Consider the following 19,210-nt stretch of genomic DNA (forward strand, 5'->3'; position numbering starts at 1 on the left):
GAGGATGGCAAACTTCAGGAGGGAGTATGACTACCATTTCTTACTTCAAAATCAGGAGGGAGAAGTTATATGTCCTCGGTGCCGATTGTAAGTTTGTGATCTTATGGCCTTTCACCGTGGCACAACAATGTCAATGAAGACTGACTATAGTACGACAACTTAGTTGCCATGATAGGATGCCTTTCGTATAATGTTTTTAACTGATGGAAAGTATTGTAGGTTTTCTTTAATTATGAGTATCATATCGACCAACAATTGTGAGTTCTGTTGGTGTACTAGGTTATATATGTTATTTAGCAAGTCGGTGACTCCATGCACTCCAAGACTTGATTGCAATAACTGAAGGCTTGAAAGTATTTCTTATCTAGGTATAACAAGTTGTAAAGGAAGTCGATATGATGGTTCATCCTGACAAGATTGTTGTATAAGTATGAAGTACGAGAGAGCTTGGAATGCTCCTTGACCAACTCTTAAAGGAATATAAGTTTATTGCGTAAGGGCGAAGAAGATGCTGCAAGAATTGCACCGTCTTCCATCAGAGAATGGGGGGGTTCGTTGGCCGATTCAAGGGCTGTAGTAGCAATTTGTCGTTGGGTGGAAGATTAAGTGACATTGGATATCACCATGCTTGATTAGTTTGATAATAAATTTGTATGAGGAGGAGATTGAAGCTTCAAGAAAGGAAATCAATGATCAGGATCTTTGTTGAGAAACATTGATTTTTCGTCAACTAATGACATCACAATTCAGTTAAGATATATAAGGAGAAGATGAGGCAGTGTAATTGTATCTCACTGTGACGTATAAATACTTTCGATGTGACGGAAGTCATTAAGAGAATGAGAAAGTAATGTGAGGTTGAGAATGATTTTGAATACCTGATTTGACACACGCTTACTTTATACGCTAAGAGCGGTTAAAATCGTTCGCGCGTGATGTGACGTACTGTGTAGGTAACTGTTTTATTGAATTGGACGATGATTGATGCGTTGGATGACATAAATGTCTGTTTTGCTTTTGGTTAGAGTGAATGTTTACATGTTTCGTGCACATTTCAACTTGAAGTTCGCTTTTGGAACTTTTGCCATGCAATTTGCAAAACACTACTCCTTTCGCCCTTATTTATAACCAAAAATCATCTAAATCGTTTGACCTTAAATATAACTAAATGTTAAAAAATCTTCGTATATTTAATGCATTTATTTCAAAAATATTTCAGGATTAATTACTTAATATTATTAATGAAACACAATTTAATTAAAAATATATTAATAATTGTGTTATCTCTTTTACATGAAGTTAAGAAAATTAAATACACTTGACTTTCATTATAAGTGAGAATTATTATTTTTATAATATATAAATAATTGAATTATTTTAATTTTTTATTATAAAGATAGCACATGCATCACAATATGTAATATTTTAGATTAACTATACAAATATAATCTTTTATTTCGATAATTAATTAATTTTAATTATCAACAAACCAGAAAAGAAAAATAAAGAGAAAGAGGGAAGTTTCCGAGGCTTCCGAGGCAAGGTGTAATAGACAGCGAAAAATAGGGTTCACACTCACTCACATTCACAGTTGACACTTCATAGTTCACTAACTTTCTCACCCAATACAAAAAACTACTCCCGCGAATTCGGTACTTAGGGTTTCCAATTCCCGCGAATTCTCTCTCTCTCTCTCTCTCTCTCTCTCTCTCTCTCTCTCTCCTCCGTGACTGTGATATGGCGATGGAGGATGAAAAAGCCCGCGGAGGAACCCCGATATGCAACGGCAATTCTCCTAACAAGCAACAAAATCCACCGTCAATTTTGGGAGCTAAAGATCGCATTGTATCTGTTGCCTCCAATTTCGCTTCTCAACCTCTTCACAACTCCGATCCCAAGGTTTGGGGCGTTCTCACCGCCATCTCTAACAATGCCCGTAAAAGGCATCAGGTAACTTCCATTTCCCTCAATTTCCCATTGCATTACTTCCTTTCCCTTTTTATCATTATTTCCTTACAAATCTTACCACTCTCAGTCAATTAAAGTTGAAATTAGGTTACTTCAGTTCTGTATGATTAGGAAAATATGCATATTAGGTTCAATTTATGTTAATTGCATCTCTGTTATTTCACTTTCAGTAAATGACACACCGATGTTCAATATTATTAATTATTAATTTATTAACTACTCAATTTTCCCTACACTTGCGACCCCCCCGGTTATTACCATGCACAATTGTGATTGATTCAGCTGAATATACGGTTAATTTAGTTAATGTTGAAAGTTGTGAAATTGTTGTTAACGGTGTAGTTGAATTGACCATAATTTTTAGGGTGAATTGAATTCCATTTGCTGAACTGAGTTATCCACATTTTTGCACCGTATTAACCAAGTTCCGCTTGTAGGAAAAAATTGGTGTTTGAATGTCATTAAAGTTTATTAAATTATAAGGGTCATTGTTAACTTTGTTTACACTTTTATTTAAGAAACTGCCAATTAGTTTTCTGTTTTCAATTATTAGTACCAGAAACAGAATGAAAACAAGATGATTCTTTTGTACTTAAATAAGGAAAACATGTAATGAAAGCAGGAAGTTTTTTTACAAAGTTAGCAGGCCTGCAGATCGTTTTGTATTTGTGTTGTATATATCTATGAACTTCTATGGAAGAAAGTTATGTTGGGGTTTACTTGTCCTAGTTGTTTTTGCTATATGTGACTAATGAGGCACTTTATTTCATTTTTTATTTTTTGGTTTAATGGTTTATTGTCTTTTCAATTTTCATAAGATTTAATTATTGTAATCAGGGAATCAATATCTTATTAACTGCTGATGAGCACTGCTTTGGACGGTTGGTAGAAAATGTGCGTTTCCAGATTGATTCAAATTCTGTTAGTGCAAATCATTGCAGAATATACAGGACCAAGGTTACTAATGAAAATATGGAGAATACCACTTCAATATTCTTGAAAGATACGAGGTTGTGGCTTTGTTATAGAGCTTTGCTTTCCCTACTTTTCCTCTTACATAAGAGAGGATGAAAAGAGCTTTTTTTAATCTCCTTATATTCTAACTTTTGTAAAGCCTTGTTCAGCACAAATGGCACTTACCTTAACTGGGAGAAGTTGAAAAAGAATAGTGCTGCTGTCAAAGTCTGCCATGGTGATATTATTTCATTTTCTGCTCCTCCTCATAATGGTAATATTCTGATAGCTTTTATTTATTTTATTCCTATTAGTATGGTACCTTTTCTCACATTAGCTGTAGAATTTGTAGATTTTTCTATTTTACTTGTCAGTGATGTAGTTCAGATCACTACTTCCCCACTCCATATATGTCCTCATTTAGCTTCCTTTAACTTCCTTTACTTCAAAAAGCATTACAAGTATGAAAAAATATTATTAAGATTTTTGAAATTTTGTATTTTGGTCAAGGAATTGCCATGTTATATTTGTGTCAGAAATTTTAATTGTATTGGTCATTTCACAGATTCTTCTAATACTTCTAGTTATGTTTAGCAATTTTGAAGTTTTACTTTTTGAACTTTTTTACTAATGCATAGATAGGAATATCCTAAAAGTTAGATCAATGATAACTTTTTATTATATCTACAAGGACTTGAGCTAACTTTAAAATATTCATTCTCTTGACTTAAGATATGTGTTTTTAAATTCATATATACACATTTGATGAGTTACTTTCAAGCCGCGTGTTATATTTTTTAAACTTTGCCATACTTTTTTCGTATCATATCTGTGCCCATTATAGATTTTGGCTACCATTTTGTTGCAAATTGGCATCGGAAAAGTTAACATTCTTTTATTTATTCATCTATTCTCTCTTTTTATAATTTCATTGTTATTTGTAAGAATGAACAAAATATTGTTCTCTATATTCAGTTTTATTTGGTTTTTATCGTACTTCAATTTTTGGTTAATTTAATTTTGCTTCTGCATGTTATTTGTTTTCTAAAAATTGGGCAAGTACTGTATTTTTTAAGTAAACTGCTGATGATTTGCTTGTCAAGTATTTGTTCCCTTCTGTGCGTAATATATTTTCAAGCAGTATGGTTACATTTTTTTTGGTCTAAATTATCTGTCTTATTTTGCAGAAGTTGCATTTGCTTTTGTATATCGAGAGGTGCATCTTTCAAATCCAGTACCAGACAATGCAGTTGCTAAACGAAAAGCAGGTATATGTTATGTTGAAGAGCATAAATAAGTATTAAAAGTAATCGTCCTTGCATTTGAATTAAAATAAAATCATCCCTTCATTTTACTCTGGTGTATACTTGTGAGTCAAATTCAAGTTTCCTATACACTGGAAAGCTAATTTTGCAATTTATGTCATATACTGATTATTACAATTGTTCTGTGGGAAGAATTGTGAAGAGAACATAAAAACAGTGACAAAAGTTAAAATTAAATGCTATTCTCATTGAGTAATGTATAATCTGATACAACTGTTAGCTATTTATAGATAGCTAAGGAAACCTTAGAGAGTACAAACTTCAATAATCAACAATTAACAGAATAACTACCCAGCACCTTAACTAACTCAACAGAATTAGTTAAGGGTTACAACTTACACAAGCGTACCTCTGATATTGATAATCATGATATACAGTATATTTATACTGATATTTGCTTTTATTTCATTTTATTATGGTTTTTCCTCATTGCTTCTTTTTTCTTGAATGTGTAGAGGATTTTGTATCTGAAAACAAGAGATTGAAAGGTTTGGGCATTGGTGCTCCTGAGGGTCCTATATCTCTTGATGATTTTCGAAGCCTTCAAAAATCTAACTCGGTGTGTTGACTAGAAAGATTGCAGTATTAATTATTTTTAAATATGTTTTTCCTCTAATTATATCCAATTATCTCGAGTTTTTTCACAGGAATTGAGAAAGCAATTGGAGAGTCAGGTGGTTATAATTGATACATTGCGTAGCGACAACCGCACAGCTGTAGAGCGTCATGAAAGTGTATGTAATCATTTGAATTTACAGGATCTGCACCCAACGTCACCTGAGTCTCTGCCAAAAAAAATTCAAACTTAATACTTCACATACAGCTTCATTTCATTTTTTGAACCCCCTTTCTTAAATACTAATTAATGGCATTCATGATACCTTTACTCTCACAAGAAAGGGTACACGTGATGATTATTAACTATCTGTGCATTCTAAAAAATATATTTAATATTCATTTCATCTTAAGTACTCACAAATGTTATATGCAATGTTGTAACTAAGTTATGATCAAATATGTAGGAATTGAAATCTGCCAAAGAGTCTATCACAAAATGTTTCCATGATCAAATAGAAGGTTTACAGCAAACAGTGGATCTCAAACAAAAGGAACTAGGAGATGTTAACAAAGCATTTGCCGAACAAAAACATGCTCTTGCAGACCTTAATGAAAGACTTAGTTCTTCTATGCAGTCATGTGCTGAATCAAATGAACTTATAAGTAGGTATGGTTTATATAATTATTATGGCGTAACTCCTCACCTTTTCAGTACTTGATATTGTTTTCTTTTATTAAATTTATTATTGATATAGGTAAAGTAGAGATAACTTGTCCCAAGCTTGAATAAAATGAGAGGGTTGTGTTAGGGAGTCGACAATCAACGTAAAAGTTTGTCAAATCTCAATGACATGGATCAATTACGTAATAATGTGAATGTCAGGTCGTTGCCCGAAAGCAACGCGCTGGATGGCTCAAGTACAATGTCAAAAGAGCAAGAGCCGCTGCATTGCCGCCGGATGGAGTGAAAAATAAGGAAGGGTTCTACATTTTCATGAACGAGTTTGAGTACACGAGTTAGTTCATGAGAATATAATTCGTTTTGGAGTTTGGAATATTGGTACACTTATTGGAAAGTCTATGGAAATAGTGGACGCCATGGTTAGGAGGAAGATCAATTTCATGTGTTTATAGAAAACTAAGTGGAGGGGTGAAAAGGAGAAAGAATTAGACAACTCGAGTTTTAAGTTTTGGACAAAGTTAAACCAAGAAATGGGGTGAAAATTATCGTAGACAAGGAGTGGAAGAAGAATATCGTGGATGTGAAAAGAATAGGAGATTGAATCATAACCTTGAAATTTGTAGTAATTTTGGGAGGATTTAAAAGATCTATTTTAGGATATACTTCAAGGAGAGAAGATTTTTCTAGGAGGGGATCTAAATGGACATGTAGGGAGCGTAGCAAGAGGTTTTTAGGGTATGCATGGGGGTATGGTCTCAGGAAACTTGATATATGAACATAAAAATAAAAATATAAACATAATGATATATGATGTTATAAGCATAAACATAACATAAATATAAACATAAACATAAGAAATATAAACATAAACATAAATAGACTTATGAAGTTATGAACATAAATATAAACATAAACATATGAAGTTATGAACATAAGAAATATATGAACATAAACAAAAACATAAATATAATAAACATAAGAAATATAAACATAAGTTAAAATACAAAAGATAGCATGATACAAAAAAACTTACAAAGTTAAAATATTTTTGAAAAATAGAGAAGAAGGATAGGAGAGAGAGTGCACCGGAGGAGAGACGACCGGAGAGAGAGGGCGCCGGAGAGAGAGACGACCGGAGAGAGGGTGCCGGAGAGAGAGACGACCGGAGAGAGGGTGCCGGAGAGAGAGACGACCGGAGAGAGGGTGCCGGAGAGAGAGACGACCGGAGGTGGAGCGCAGCAACCGACCGGAGGTGAGGGGACTAAGAGATAGAAAAGTGTGAAGAAAGGAAGAGAGGAGGCTAGGGCAAAGTGAAGAAGAAGCTGCTGCTGCTGTACGTGAAAGAGAAAAACAGAACAAAAAGTCTTTAAAAGTTTTAAAAAGTAAGGGCAAAATAGTAATTTTGCAGAAAAAATTAAAAGAATGAGAGAAAGATAGTAGAAAGTTTCTATATGATGATCACTCTGCGCCCGGGAGCGGCCGCTTTTGGTAACTCTGCAACCAATACAACACAAATCTCAGATGAAAATTTTCACTCTCTTGGCACTAAGACAACTCTAGTGAAAATGAACTTTATGAGAGAAAGATAGTAGAAAGTTTCTATTCAAAAAACTAGTGTTTTTTGAAATGAGAAGCCTCCTTTCTATAGAAAAAAATCTGGCTCATAAAGGAAAGAATCCATGAGTCTTTTTAATGATTTAATTGATTAAAACTATGTACTAATCGATTAACCAAGTCAAAATAGGAGAGTTTGAATTTGACGTCATTTAATCGATTGCCAGCCTCCTTAATTGATTAGGAGACATCACACTTTGATTTAATCGAATAGAAGGACCTCTTAATCAAAGTTTTGAAATACTTTTTTTTTTTTGTGTGTGTATGTGCGCGTTGTTTTAGTACCTCAAGACTTGCTCTTGTTTCTTTTACAATAAATTGATCAAAACTAGTAGAATGTTGAGCGCAGGATCAGACGAGCATTCACACTTTCACATCTTCAAGTTCACATCTTCAAGATCACCTCTTTACACCTTCAAGTTCCTTTGCATGATTTAAGCCTAAGAAAACCCACTTTGATGATAGAAGATGAATTCTTCTTTCTAGTTGATAAATTGACTCTTTCTTTCTCTTGAATGTTGCTTTTGATCCTTTTGCCACTTTCTCGCACCTTTCTCCAACTTTCCCTTCCAAGTTCCTTAATCTTTTTGTTTTATTCCAACTTATGTTTGTTCCTCATGAATCATTGCATGCATCTTGAATCAATGTTGAAGGTGTGGGATGAAATCTTGCATGCAACGCAACTTGCACCCAAGTCCAACTCTCCCATTTTCTTTGCATTCCAACTGTGGAAGAAGGAAAAGAATGAAGAAGAATTCTGTTTTTCTCTCAATCCAAGCCTTATATACCTTTGGTGCTAAAAACCAAAATGCCCTTCATCATTCTGAATTAAATTTCAATTATGCCCTCTTTCTTACTAGTTAATTTCCACTATGTCCCTTGTTCTTACTAGTTAATCTCCACTATTATCCCTAATTCCTCATATTTGAATCCAAGATTGATCGCCACATTCTCTATTATTCATATTACTTAAAGAATGAGGAATGTAGGGGTGTTACAGTTATGCTGATGTAGCAGAAACCTATTTAGCATGTTTGCAAATACAGTGCACACCTAACTGAGCTTGTACACCAAGCATTGACTGCTAGACTAGGACAATATCAATGATATAATAGTATATTCACACAGAGGGTAGCTCCTGTGGTAAGTTATTTGTGGGTAAAGTTGGGATTAGTTCACTCATCTTTGTATGTCAAAGTTGTGAAACACTTAAATTAGTTTTGTCATTCTTTGTACTATATGATGATCATAGGAGGTTATACCTTTTTGGTTGAATGTTCTCATTTATTTCAGATGGATAATTCTAAAAGTAGTAATAATTATGTTTCAGACTATAGCAGTTAATTGTGTCTCTCTCCTGCTTGCAGTCAAAAGGTAAATATAGTTGAACTTAAAGAACAATTAGATGAAGAGCGGACTCAGAGAAAAGAAGAACGAGAAAAGGCTGCAGCTGATCTAAAAGCAGCTGTTCATAGAGCGCAGTCTGAGGCTCAAGAGGAAATAAAACGGCTCTCAGATGCTGCCTTAAGAAGAGAAAGTGAACTACAAGAAGCAATAAATAAGTTAAAGGTTTGAAAGTTCTAATGCTAAATTAGTAAGAATCTGTTTGCTTCCTGATAAGAGCTTACAAGCTGTCTTTCTTATTATATCTCTTAGGAGTCAGAGAGAGAAACATGCTTGCTGGTTGAAACCTTGAGGTCCAAGCTGGTATGGTTCTGATTTTTCTCCTGTTAGCGTAAGGCAGGCCAAGAATTTTATGTGCTTCATACAGTAATTTTCCCCTTCATTCCTCTTTTGTTGTAGGAGGATACTAGGGAAAAGTTGGTTTTCTCTGATAACAGGGTTCGCCAGTTGGAAACCCAATTACATCAAGAGATGCAGACCACTGAAAATGGAATGAAGGTAATCTGACAATTTTGTATTGAATATCATGTTGCTTTATCATATTTTAGTTGGTATTTAACTGAAATTTAATACTATTTCTTGGAGCAGAGAATAGAAGAACTTGAACAAGAAACTAAAAGATTAAGAAAAGAGCTTGAGAGCGAAAAGGTAGTTATGAGAAGTTTATATTTCATTGAACACTAAAAATGCACTTTTATAGAAATTATGTCTTATTACACCCAGGTTTCTTGCTATGTTATTTCCTTGAGACAGCAGCAGAAGTTGTTGAAACAATTGTAATGATTTTAACTTACTGGTACTCATGATCCAAAGAATGAAGATTCTTATATTTATCATGTTGCATAGCTTTCTGATTGATTATTTTATTCTCTGTTTTCTATCTTATTCTTATATTTTATATATTTAAAACTTAGATGCTTATTGCTGTCGTTAGCAGGCAGCTCGTGAAGAAGCATGGGCTAAAGTTTCAGTTCTTGAGCTTGAAATAAATGCTACAATGCGAGATCTTGATTTTGAGAGGCGGAGGTTAAAAGGTGCTCGGGAAAGACTCATGCTTCGGTAAGGTTTGATTTGTTGTAAATTATAGTTATGGGATGGGATGTCTCTAATTGGAAGATATATATAGGTGAATCAACATGATTACATTATTTTCCAATATAAGACTGCACTGACATGCCGACATAGAATACCAGAGAACACTGGGCCAGCTGCTCTAGTGCAGTTCCTTGGTTTTTGGCATTATGATACAAATAATTAAAACCTTCAATGTATACTAGGGTTTTGTTAACATTACTTTCATGCATCATTGCTTAGTTTTTAACTGCTCTAAAAAATTGAGACATAGAAACCTGTACAGCAACGATATGATTGTCTGATGCTTTAAAAATTCTAACTTAGATGAGATCTTTATAGTATTTGCTACTAATAAACTCTTGTTGTATTTATAACATCTTTCCTTCTGTACTAATAATTGAGTGCAATGTTGTAGGGTGCTTTTATTATGGGGTGTGTTCAAAACTGACTAATTTGAGGGCTATGACCATTGCCACACAAAAATCTGTGTAAACTAATTGTTGTTTCGATTAGGGTATACACTACTCAACAACACATTATTTGTAAATTGAAAATTAGGATCCTGATGTCCTTAAATAGGTTATGTCATTTGTGTTGATTTGATTCCATTTGTCTGTTTACAAGTTAATGTTGGATAGTGTGTTGCTGTGTTGTACTGTTTGTGTGTAAAAGGCTGTTTGGCAGTTTTGCTTTGTGAGCAACACATGCACCTTCCTCCAACTTCATGTTGATTGTAAATTCCTAGATTTTGCAGCTGAAGCTCAATGATTTATGCAGGGAAACACAGCTGCGTTCATTTTATTCCACTACCGAGGAGATACAATCATTGTTTGCTAAACAACAGGAACAATTGAAGGCCATGCAGAGAACTCTAGAAGATGATGAAAATTATGATAATACTTCTGTAGATATGGACGGAGTCGAATGTGGAGCATCAGGAAGGGAAAAAGAAGGTGCCATATACCACAATAACAATGCTGCCAAAGCAGGATCTACTACTTCTGCTCAGAAGCTTAACAGAGATCAAATTGAAACATCAAGCAACGAAGCAAGTGTCACTGAGAAGCATGACTGTGATATAAGAAGTGAAGGATGCCAAAATACACAAGAGGCCTGCCAACATACACAAGAGGCAGAATTCACCAGTGCTGATCATGACCACAGTGTTAGAGGCGGCTTTGGTTCTCATGTTGATGGTGTTGGCACAACAGCTATAATGGAAGAAGATTGTGTAGGCACCGAACAAGTTCTGGAAATTGAAAGTCCATCAAATAATGGTGAACGGAATATTGATTTGAACGGTGCTCTAGAAGGGGACACTATGAAGATTGATGATGATATGGAAACAGAGAAGCATGATCAAATACCTTGTCGTGAAGTTTCACAACACTCGCAATCAAATAATCATGTAGATACTCAAAAGACTATTGAGGGTACAGAAGCTGGATGCCTCCTAATCAAAACCGAAGACCTTATAACTTCTGAAGTCCCTGGTAGCTGGGCTTGCACTCCCGCACCTTCTGCACATGGGGAAAATGATTCTTCAAGAAGCAGAGACAATAATGAAGGTTCAGGAGCATTGCTTGATTCAAATATTGTGGTGGCTGAGAGTCCAAACACTCCCTCTGATGCCAGAAAGAACGAGCGCCGAGCACTAAGTGAGATGATTGGCATTGTTGCTCCTGATTTGAAAGAGCAATTTGAAGTTGCTGCTTATGACTGTGGTCGAGAGGAAGAAGGCCACGGTGGTTCATCTGATTCGGATACTGAGAGCTGTAGTGACACCGGCGATGATGATAGAGTTAACACAAAGCGTGAATCAATATCCGATGAAGAAACTCAGGGTGCCGACCCTGTTGAGGAGGATGAAAAGCAGGATGATTCTATGGATGAGGATGATGAAGCCACTCAAGAAGATTGATTTTCTTGGTATGTAAGTTGTAGATACTAATCCCTCCTGTATTTTTACTGATCAATCTCACCCTTTGTAATTGTATTTTAAGGTAAGTTATTGTAATTAATTTTATTATTCATACGGGTTTCCCGGCCATTTTTTTCATCAATTCATCAAATGCAAATAATGAGTGAATTGCTTGAGGTTGGATTTGAGCACTGAGAATCCAACAGTGTCGAGAGGGAGAAATGTGTCTATGTGATCATATTTTGTTCAATTTTAAGGGATTAATCATCATTACAGTTGTGTAATGATTCTCAGTTTATAGTAAAAATGATATTTTTTGCCTGTCGATTTTATTTAAAAAATACAGTTAATGACATCTAAAATTGATAAACCCGAGTAACGATGTTACACTTTTATTCTAGTTGTTATATCCTTGATTTTTTTATAAAACAAAAAATTAATTCATAAAATTAACAATCAAAATCACAATATAACTGATAATTGAATAAAAAATTTGAAAGGTATTAATATATGTAGTCAAATGACTATTAAAGTGAGAGAACTAGAACTTGTTTTCTATCAAATTCTAGCAAAAAAGTTCAATAATGCCAATCATGTTATGAGACTCTATAAAATTAGTGAGAATAAGTTGACAAATATGTTAAGGGTATATAATAAATTATAACGAGATGGCAGGTACTGTTCCTTTGCAGTGCATGAGATGTAAGAATCTGATGCAAATTGATATAGGTATGATTGTACATGTTTAAAAATTCATGTAATGATTATGATGATGGTAATAGAAGACGAAGCAAAGTGATGATGATGAAGATGTGTACCAAATTTGAATGGGCAGTGGATAATTGTGTGGCAGAGAGGAAAAATGATAGATTTGTTATTTGAATGTAAGGTAAGGTGAAATATTGGTGGTGATGTTGAAGTGGACCACATCTATAGAGTATGATTGTGAGAGGTGAATGAGCATTTAATTACTGCCTCTTTTTCTCATTTCACTTCATTATACTTGTTGCTTCATCCATATACATCTCCTTCCATCCCTATCTACTTTCTATATTTTATATGTTTTTAATTATATATATCATGCATTCATCAAAATACAAATAAGTGAGCTTTATATATCATTAAATAAAAATAACATGGTCTTCAAGAATGGAAGGTTGTATTATACCTTACTATTCATTAAGTCTCAAACTAAACGTTACATTTAGATTTTATAGGGTTTAAAATTTTATGTTAAATATCTATAAGAAATCATTGATTTGTAAGCTTGTTTGTCAACTTAATATTGGTAAGACTGTTTACTTAAGTGTATAAAATAAAGTTTGTTCGTGAACATAATTACATAATATCGCACAAACATCTAAATTAACTAAATTAATAGTTTGTTATTACCTATTGAATCCAAAGTTAGTGTTTTATTAATATTATATTTTCGGGTGCTATTTTTGATGGAACTCTTACTCAAGGAGTTTCAATCCCATACCTCTCGAGGTAGACTTTACTAAATCTCTAACTAGTGGTTTAATAAACAGATAAGTAAATTATAACTTGAACGTATATATATGTGAGTGAAATGATTTCATCCTTAATCAATTTTTTCACGACGAAATGTCTAAGACCTATGTGCCTAGACTTTCTATTATACACTCTGGTATATGATCTAGCTAAAGTGACTTAACTATCACAATGTATCAACACCTTTGAAACATTGTCTTTAGTCAATGGAACTTCCAACATAAGATCCATAAATTATTCAGGTTCTTGACTAGCGGAAGTAAGAGTCATAAACTCTAATTTTATGGTTGAGTGAGTGATACATGTTTGTTTCTTGTTCTTCTAAGAATTCCTCTAGATAGTGTAAGTATCCATTAAATTGTAAATTTATGATCTCCAACACTCAATATCAAACTCTCATCAGTATATCCTTCTAGTATGACACGAAACCAACCATAATGGAGGCCAAGATTTTTGGTTTTTAAAATATAACCTAAAATCATTGTGATGGCCTTCCAATACTCACCATTTGGATTTCTAGTAAACCTACTAAGTTGCAAATGCTATGTCAGATCTAGTACATTGCACCAAATACACTAGACATTCAATTGCACTTTCATATTCTAATTGAGTCACAACTCTTCTATCCTTATTTTGAAGCTTGACACTATGATCAAATGGAGTATTCACTTCCTTGAAATATAATTGTTTGAACTTATCAAACATTTTTCTCAAAATGATGTGTTTGACTAAGTTCATAACCCTCATTATTTCTAGTTAATTTGATTCCCAAAATTATGTCAAATAGTCAAATATCTTTCATCTTGAATATGGAAGTTATAAACTATTTTTTTTTCTAAAATTACATTTATCTCGTTGCTAATGATTAACATGTCATCAACATAGAGACAAAGGAATATCACAATATTATCACACACCTTTGTCATAAAAATTAAGGACAAATCCATCTGAAAGTATGACAGAGTCAAATTTTTGATGCCATTGTTTCAGTGTTGTTTTAATCCATACAAGGATTTGAAAGCTTGCACACCTTTTGTTCATTACTAGAAAGCACATAAACTTTTGGTTGCTCCATTTAAATCCCCTCATCGAGATCTTCATTTAGAAATGACATTTTAACATCCGTTTGATGAACTATAAGGTCATACAATGAAGCTAATGCAAATAATACTCTAATTGTCATTGTCCTTTCTATTGGTGCATATGTGTCGAAATAATCAACACATTTCTTTTGTCTAAAGCCCTTGGATACTAATATAGCCTTGTAGGTGTTTAGTGTAGATCACTATGTTAGTTCCTTCTAAACACCCACTTGTATTCAATGAGTCTTATCTCTTAGATAGATAGACAAGCTCCCAAGTGTAGTTTAATATTATTGAATCCATTTCGTCTTGGATATAATCCTTCCAAAAAAATGAGTCCCTTGAAGCTACTGCTTCCTTATAAGTCTTAGGATCATCTTTCACTTGATGAATAATAAGAATCTTATGAACACAATTCTCACTAGATAAAAATAAATAAGTTGAGAATCAATTTTGTTAGATTCTAGATCATTAACCTTTTAGACTTTCTTGCTTATCCTAAGCTCAAGTTGTGTTTCAACAATCCGTGAATAATTTTCAGGTTGTGTTTCAAAAATCTGTGGAGAACCTTCATCATGAGGTTTTTCATTTATGGAAATCTCAGATTCCTTATCCTTTATAATAAGGTTATCAAATAGTTCCATTCCCTAGGATTCAATAATTACATTAGACTCCAAATTCAAAAATATATATGCTTTACCGTAAGATACTCACTTGCAATGTATCTTATTATTAAACATCAATAATTATACTTTTAATTAATCTCTTCATTAATATATATATATATATATATATATATATATATATATATATATATATATAGACTTTATTTATTTAATATGAATTAATAATTCAAATAAAAAAGTTAGGGATATGACCTACATATATAATTTTGCAAAATACTTTATAGATAATTAAGTTCCTTAAACATGTAGGCATATAGTATTTGATATTTAGATTGACGATATATCCTAAAATGATAATTACAATTAGACATGAATTAAGTAACATTCCCTTATTTATATTTTGGGTAGACATAATTATATATGCATGTAAAAACATAGAAAAATGCAAGTACAATTGAAGTATTATTTAAAGTAAAGAAATGTTTATGACCTTCCTTCAATGTACCTAATCTTAAATGCCTCACATGTGACATGCACCCAAAGGAATCTTGTTTAAAATTAGATAAAACATAGGCAATAAAATGATGTTGAAAATAAAGATAGGAAGTTTGATATCATTGTTGACTACAAACATCTTCCATCCCTGATAGTGCAAAGTATAATTTGGAGGTAGTAATAGAAGAAATGAGTGAAGCCCTTAGGGTCCTTGTCCTCATCAAATACCTCAACTTTCTTTGTTCAAAAGAACATGATGAGGGATTCAAGAAAGAAAAAAACAATAATAATTCATCTTTGGTAAAAATCAAAGTTATAGAATTTCATGTAATATACACTATCATGAAAAAAGATAAAAATCAACATCAAGATAAATATATCAAGTTATATGGAAAATTGCTTTTATCTCTTTTCCCTTTGCATTTCATTTGTAGCTTTTTTTCTATTAAAAGAAAATGGGTCACTTTAATATAGAAATTAACCCCACACGTTTTGCTATAGTATGATACTTCGCTTTCCTAGCTCCATCCTCTCTCACACATTACTTCTACATATATGTCGCATTGTTGCTTTTTCTCCTAAATCTAGTAGGGAAATTATTGTCTATAGAACCATCTATTTATTTTACCATCTTGGTTATTCACAAACTATATATAATCAAGCATATCGCTAGTTAAATTCTTATGTAAACTATACAAAATTAAAATAGATTTTTCCCACTTGTGTTGCACAATTTTTCAATAGAACTCTAAATTAGTAATGTCGGTTTTTCATCATAGAAGGGCTTAAATGAAATAAGAAAAGAGGGTTATCATGTGAAATGGGTGAGGTTCCACTAAAAATGATGATGATATATAAACAAAAACCCTCCAATGAATGTGAGAAGGGGGGGTATGGTGGTGATGATGATATAGAAGAAGATGAAGCCAAAATGGGATCATTTTCCAAATTAATGAGCATGGTTTTGGTACTCAATTACACAAAGAAAACAGACAAAATAAGGGACCTAACCTCATTCACTTCTTCTTTCCCTCACGTGACTTCCACCTCATTACTACCTTCATACATTCAAATTTAATTACTTCAACTAATGACGTTAATTCAATGAAAAAGTGGGTCTTATGTTCTCTATAAAAATGTTAAAAAAACTATAAGCATCATTACAATGTTAACACCTAGTGTGAAGGAAACATTAACTTTTCAAACATTAACTTTTTCTAGATTCTTAAGTGTTGCTAATTAAATGAAACAAATTATAACTTTTGACTGCTTTTCAAACAAAACCTTTTTTATAGCTTCTTAACTAGTACTACTATTGCTAATTAAGTGAAATTAATAACAAATAATCACATTATAAAATTTAATGGTGAATATTTTAAACACACTAGATACAAAATAATATTTTGTTTCTATCTCACATTAATCAGAGCATAAAAAACCATGATAGAGAAACAACAAACTACTGCTACAATACAATTTAAATTAAGTTCAATATTTGAAGATTTAATAGAATAGAATAAAACAATAAATTCAGATATATATATTCTGAAAAAAGTGGGCATTAATAAACTAGAAATAACCATAAAGTGTCTGAATTTAAATGAACATGGAGTAAATAATGCATGTTACCCAATTTCATGCTTATTTTCTTTATTACCATAATTAGCACAACTAATTATAGATTATAACTCCATGACATGACTTTATAAAGTTTTCATAATCCATTTGATTGTAATTTCATGTCTATCTTCTCTTTTCAATATCCTAAATTCCATTATAAAGTCTTCAAACTCAATGGGAAACTTCTAAAGCATGGGTGGGGTAATTACTAGTTTGGTCCCATAATAATTGTTGCATTTTCAATTGAAAAATATATTATTTTTTTAATTTAGTTTCTGTAAAATAATTGTTTTGGTTTGGTTTTTACAAATATATAATTATTTTGCTTTTATTCTTCCTTCTTTTATTTTAGTCTTTATAGAATTAGTTAATATTAAAATTGAATTATGTAATAGGTAGAATATTTGATTTTATTCTATTTCTATATTGTTGGGATCAATTTCAATATTATACATATTAGACAAATCAAACGAATAGAATTACAAAAATTAAAACTAAAAATGATATCGGTATACATACTTAAGTTTTAATAATATGTGCATCACTCCAAAACTATTATTTGTATTTTTATTTATGATAATAAAATATATCAATAATTAATAAAATCAATTTAATCAAATATCAAAGTTTTTAAATCTATTTAAATTGTAAAATTATTAATTATTGTTAGACTCTGAGACTGTTATTTTTAAAAATAAAATAATTATTTTATTTTTTAAATGTGCAGGTTAGTATCTTTAAAATATTTACTAATATTTAAATTAGAAAAAAATCATTGAATATTTATTTTACAAGTAATTTATAAAAAATATTATGATTTACTATTAGATAACAAATATTCAAATAAATATTTATAAAGAAAAAAATGATAATTAAAATTTAAAACTCAAATTATATTAAAAATATGTTCACCATTAAACCACTAAATTGTAATAATAAAGATTAATAATTTTATAAATAAATTTAGTTAACAAAAAAACACATTTAAAAATCAATAAACTAACAAAAGACAAGCTCACTAAAGAATACCACTTTCAAAAATATTTTAATACATAGTATTTAATCACTATAGACAACATTTTCAAAGCATTCAAAAACCATTATGAATTTCCTCTCTTATTTTTATGAATTTCTAAAGTTACTTAAAGCTTTTAGACTCAGAAACAATACAATAAAAAAAAGACTAAAAAAGAAAGAGAGACATTTTTTCTTCATCTCTTCTGCTTTTCCTCATCTATTCCTGCCCTTTGTAATCATGACTCCTTATGCCATCATTACCATAAAAGTCTCTCTCTTCTCTCTCTCTCTCCCTCCCTCTCTCACATACAAACACAAAAATCACAGCTATTATATTCATCATTTTTCTCATACTATGATTTTTTCCTCATCTATATAAACCCCTTACTTCACTAACCATCTTTCAATATCTCTTCTTAACCTTCTCATTTTTCATTTCAAAAAACCAAACATAATGTGTTGTTTCTCTTCACAACATGACACCTTTTATGCTCCTCTCTCCAAGAAACATAGGAACCTTAGATTAACTCACCTCAAAAGGTACTACTATTTTTTATTCTTTATTATATAGTTTTTTTTCATCATCTAACATTAACATTAACATGTATGATTTGATTGGTGATGTAGAAGGAGAACACAATTGAAAGAAGCAAAAGAAAGGAAAAAGATGATTATAGTGAAAGAAGAGATTAAGATGAAGAACTTGAAATTGTATATGGAGAATCAAACCATCATTGAGGAGAATGAAAAGTTGAGGAAACAAGCTATGCTTTTGCATAAAGAGAATCAAGACCTTATGTCTCAGCTTCAAATTAAGCTTTCACTACAAAATATCAATACCAACAATAACTAGTTTTTCAATTAATTAATTTTCTAGCAATAAGTTTAGAGTTATATAATAAAGATATTGAATAGGTAATATTTTAATTGTAACATTGCATAGAATATGATATTGTGCAATATTGTTGAAATGGGTCAAATGTTTGACTTCTTGATGGTATGTTTAGAGAAGGGAAAATAGAAAGCAAAAATGTCTTGGTTTTCTTATATTATGAGTGTAATTGTATTAAAGTCAAGCAAGTAGTTAAATTAAAAGTTTTTTTTTTGTGTTTGAATAACTTTTTTTAATTGAGTAACCGAATAAGCATATTTTGTAATATAATAATAAACACTAAATAGTTATATGTTTTAAAATAAATTAAATTAACATGAGAATAAAGATAGAGATGGAGATGGTATATGGTGTTATTCTTTACAAGTGTTATTTACGATTAAATTCAATGTGAGTCTTATATTAAGTGAATTCAACAAAATAAAATGGAACAAGTAACAAGAGCGATTAAAAGTAAACACTT

General features: G+C 31.7%; 1 protein-coding gene across 2 annotated transcripts; it reads left to right on the forward strand.

Moving 5' to 3' along the window:
* Positions 1-1,508: 1,508 nt before the first annotated feature.
* On the forward strand, positions 1,509-11,629 carry LOC127127203 (uncharacterized). 2 transcript variants are annotated; one of them, XM_051056332.1, is made up of 13 exons: positions 1,509-1,950; positions 2,806-2,978; positions 3,093-3,196; positions 4,110-4,190; positions 4,703-4,806; positions 4,895-4,981; positions 5,270-5,472; positions 8,469-8,670; positions 8,758-8,808; positions 8,905-9,003; positions 9,094-9,153; positions 9,440-9,564; positions 10,357-11,629. In XM_051056332.1, exons 1-13 carry the CDS (start codon positions 1,738-1,740, stop codon positions 11,498-11,500), a joined length of 2,646 nt encoding a protein of 881 aa, XP_050912289.1. In that variant the 5' UTR covers positions 1,509-1,737; the 3' UTR covers positions 11,501-11,629. The 2 variants fall into 2 exon arrangements, with proteins under 2 accessions (XP_050912289.1, XP_050912290.1); XM_051056333.1 differs by having other exon boundaries at positions 1,510-1,950; positions 9,443-9,564.
* Positions 11,630-19,210: the final 7,581 nt, after the last annotated feature.

The sequence above is a fragment of the Lathyrus oleraceus genome, chromosome 3, assembly GCF_024323335.1.
Source record: "Lathyrus oleraceus cultivar Zhongwan6 chromosome 3, CAAS_Psat_ZW6_1.0, whole genome shotgun sequence".
Classification (NCBI taxonomy): domain Eukaryota; kingdom Viridiplantae; phylum Streptophyta; class Magnoliopsida; order Fabales; family Fabaceae; genus Lathyrus; species Lathyrus oleraceus.

What these genes read in the sequence shown, in the direction of transcription:
- LOC127127203 (XM_051056332.1), top strand. Translation starts at nt 1,738, where the DNA reads ATGGCGATGGAGGATGAAAAAGCCCGCGGAGGAACCCCGATATGCAAC. An exon ending in GCCTTCAAAAATCTAACTCG is followed by an intron (nt 4,807 to 4,894) that starts GTGTGTTGACTA and finishes GTTTTTTCACAG; the next exon opens with GAATTGAGAAAGCAATTGGA. An exon ending in TCAAATGAACTTATAAGTAG is followed by an intron (nt 5,473 to 8,468) that starts GTATGGTTTATA and finishes TCCTGCTTGCAG; the next exon opens with TCAAAAGGTAAATATAGTTG.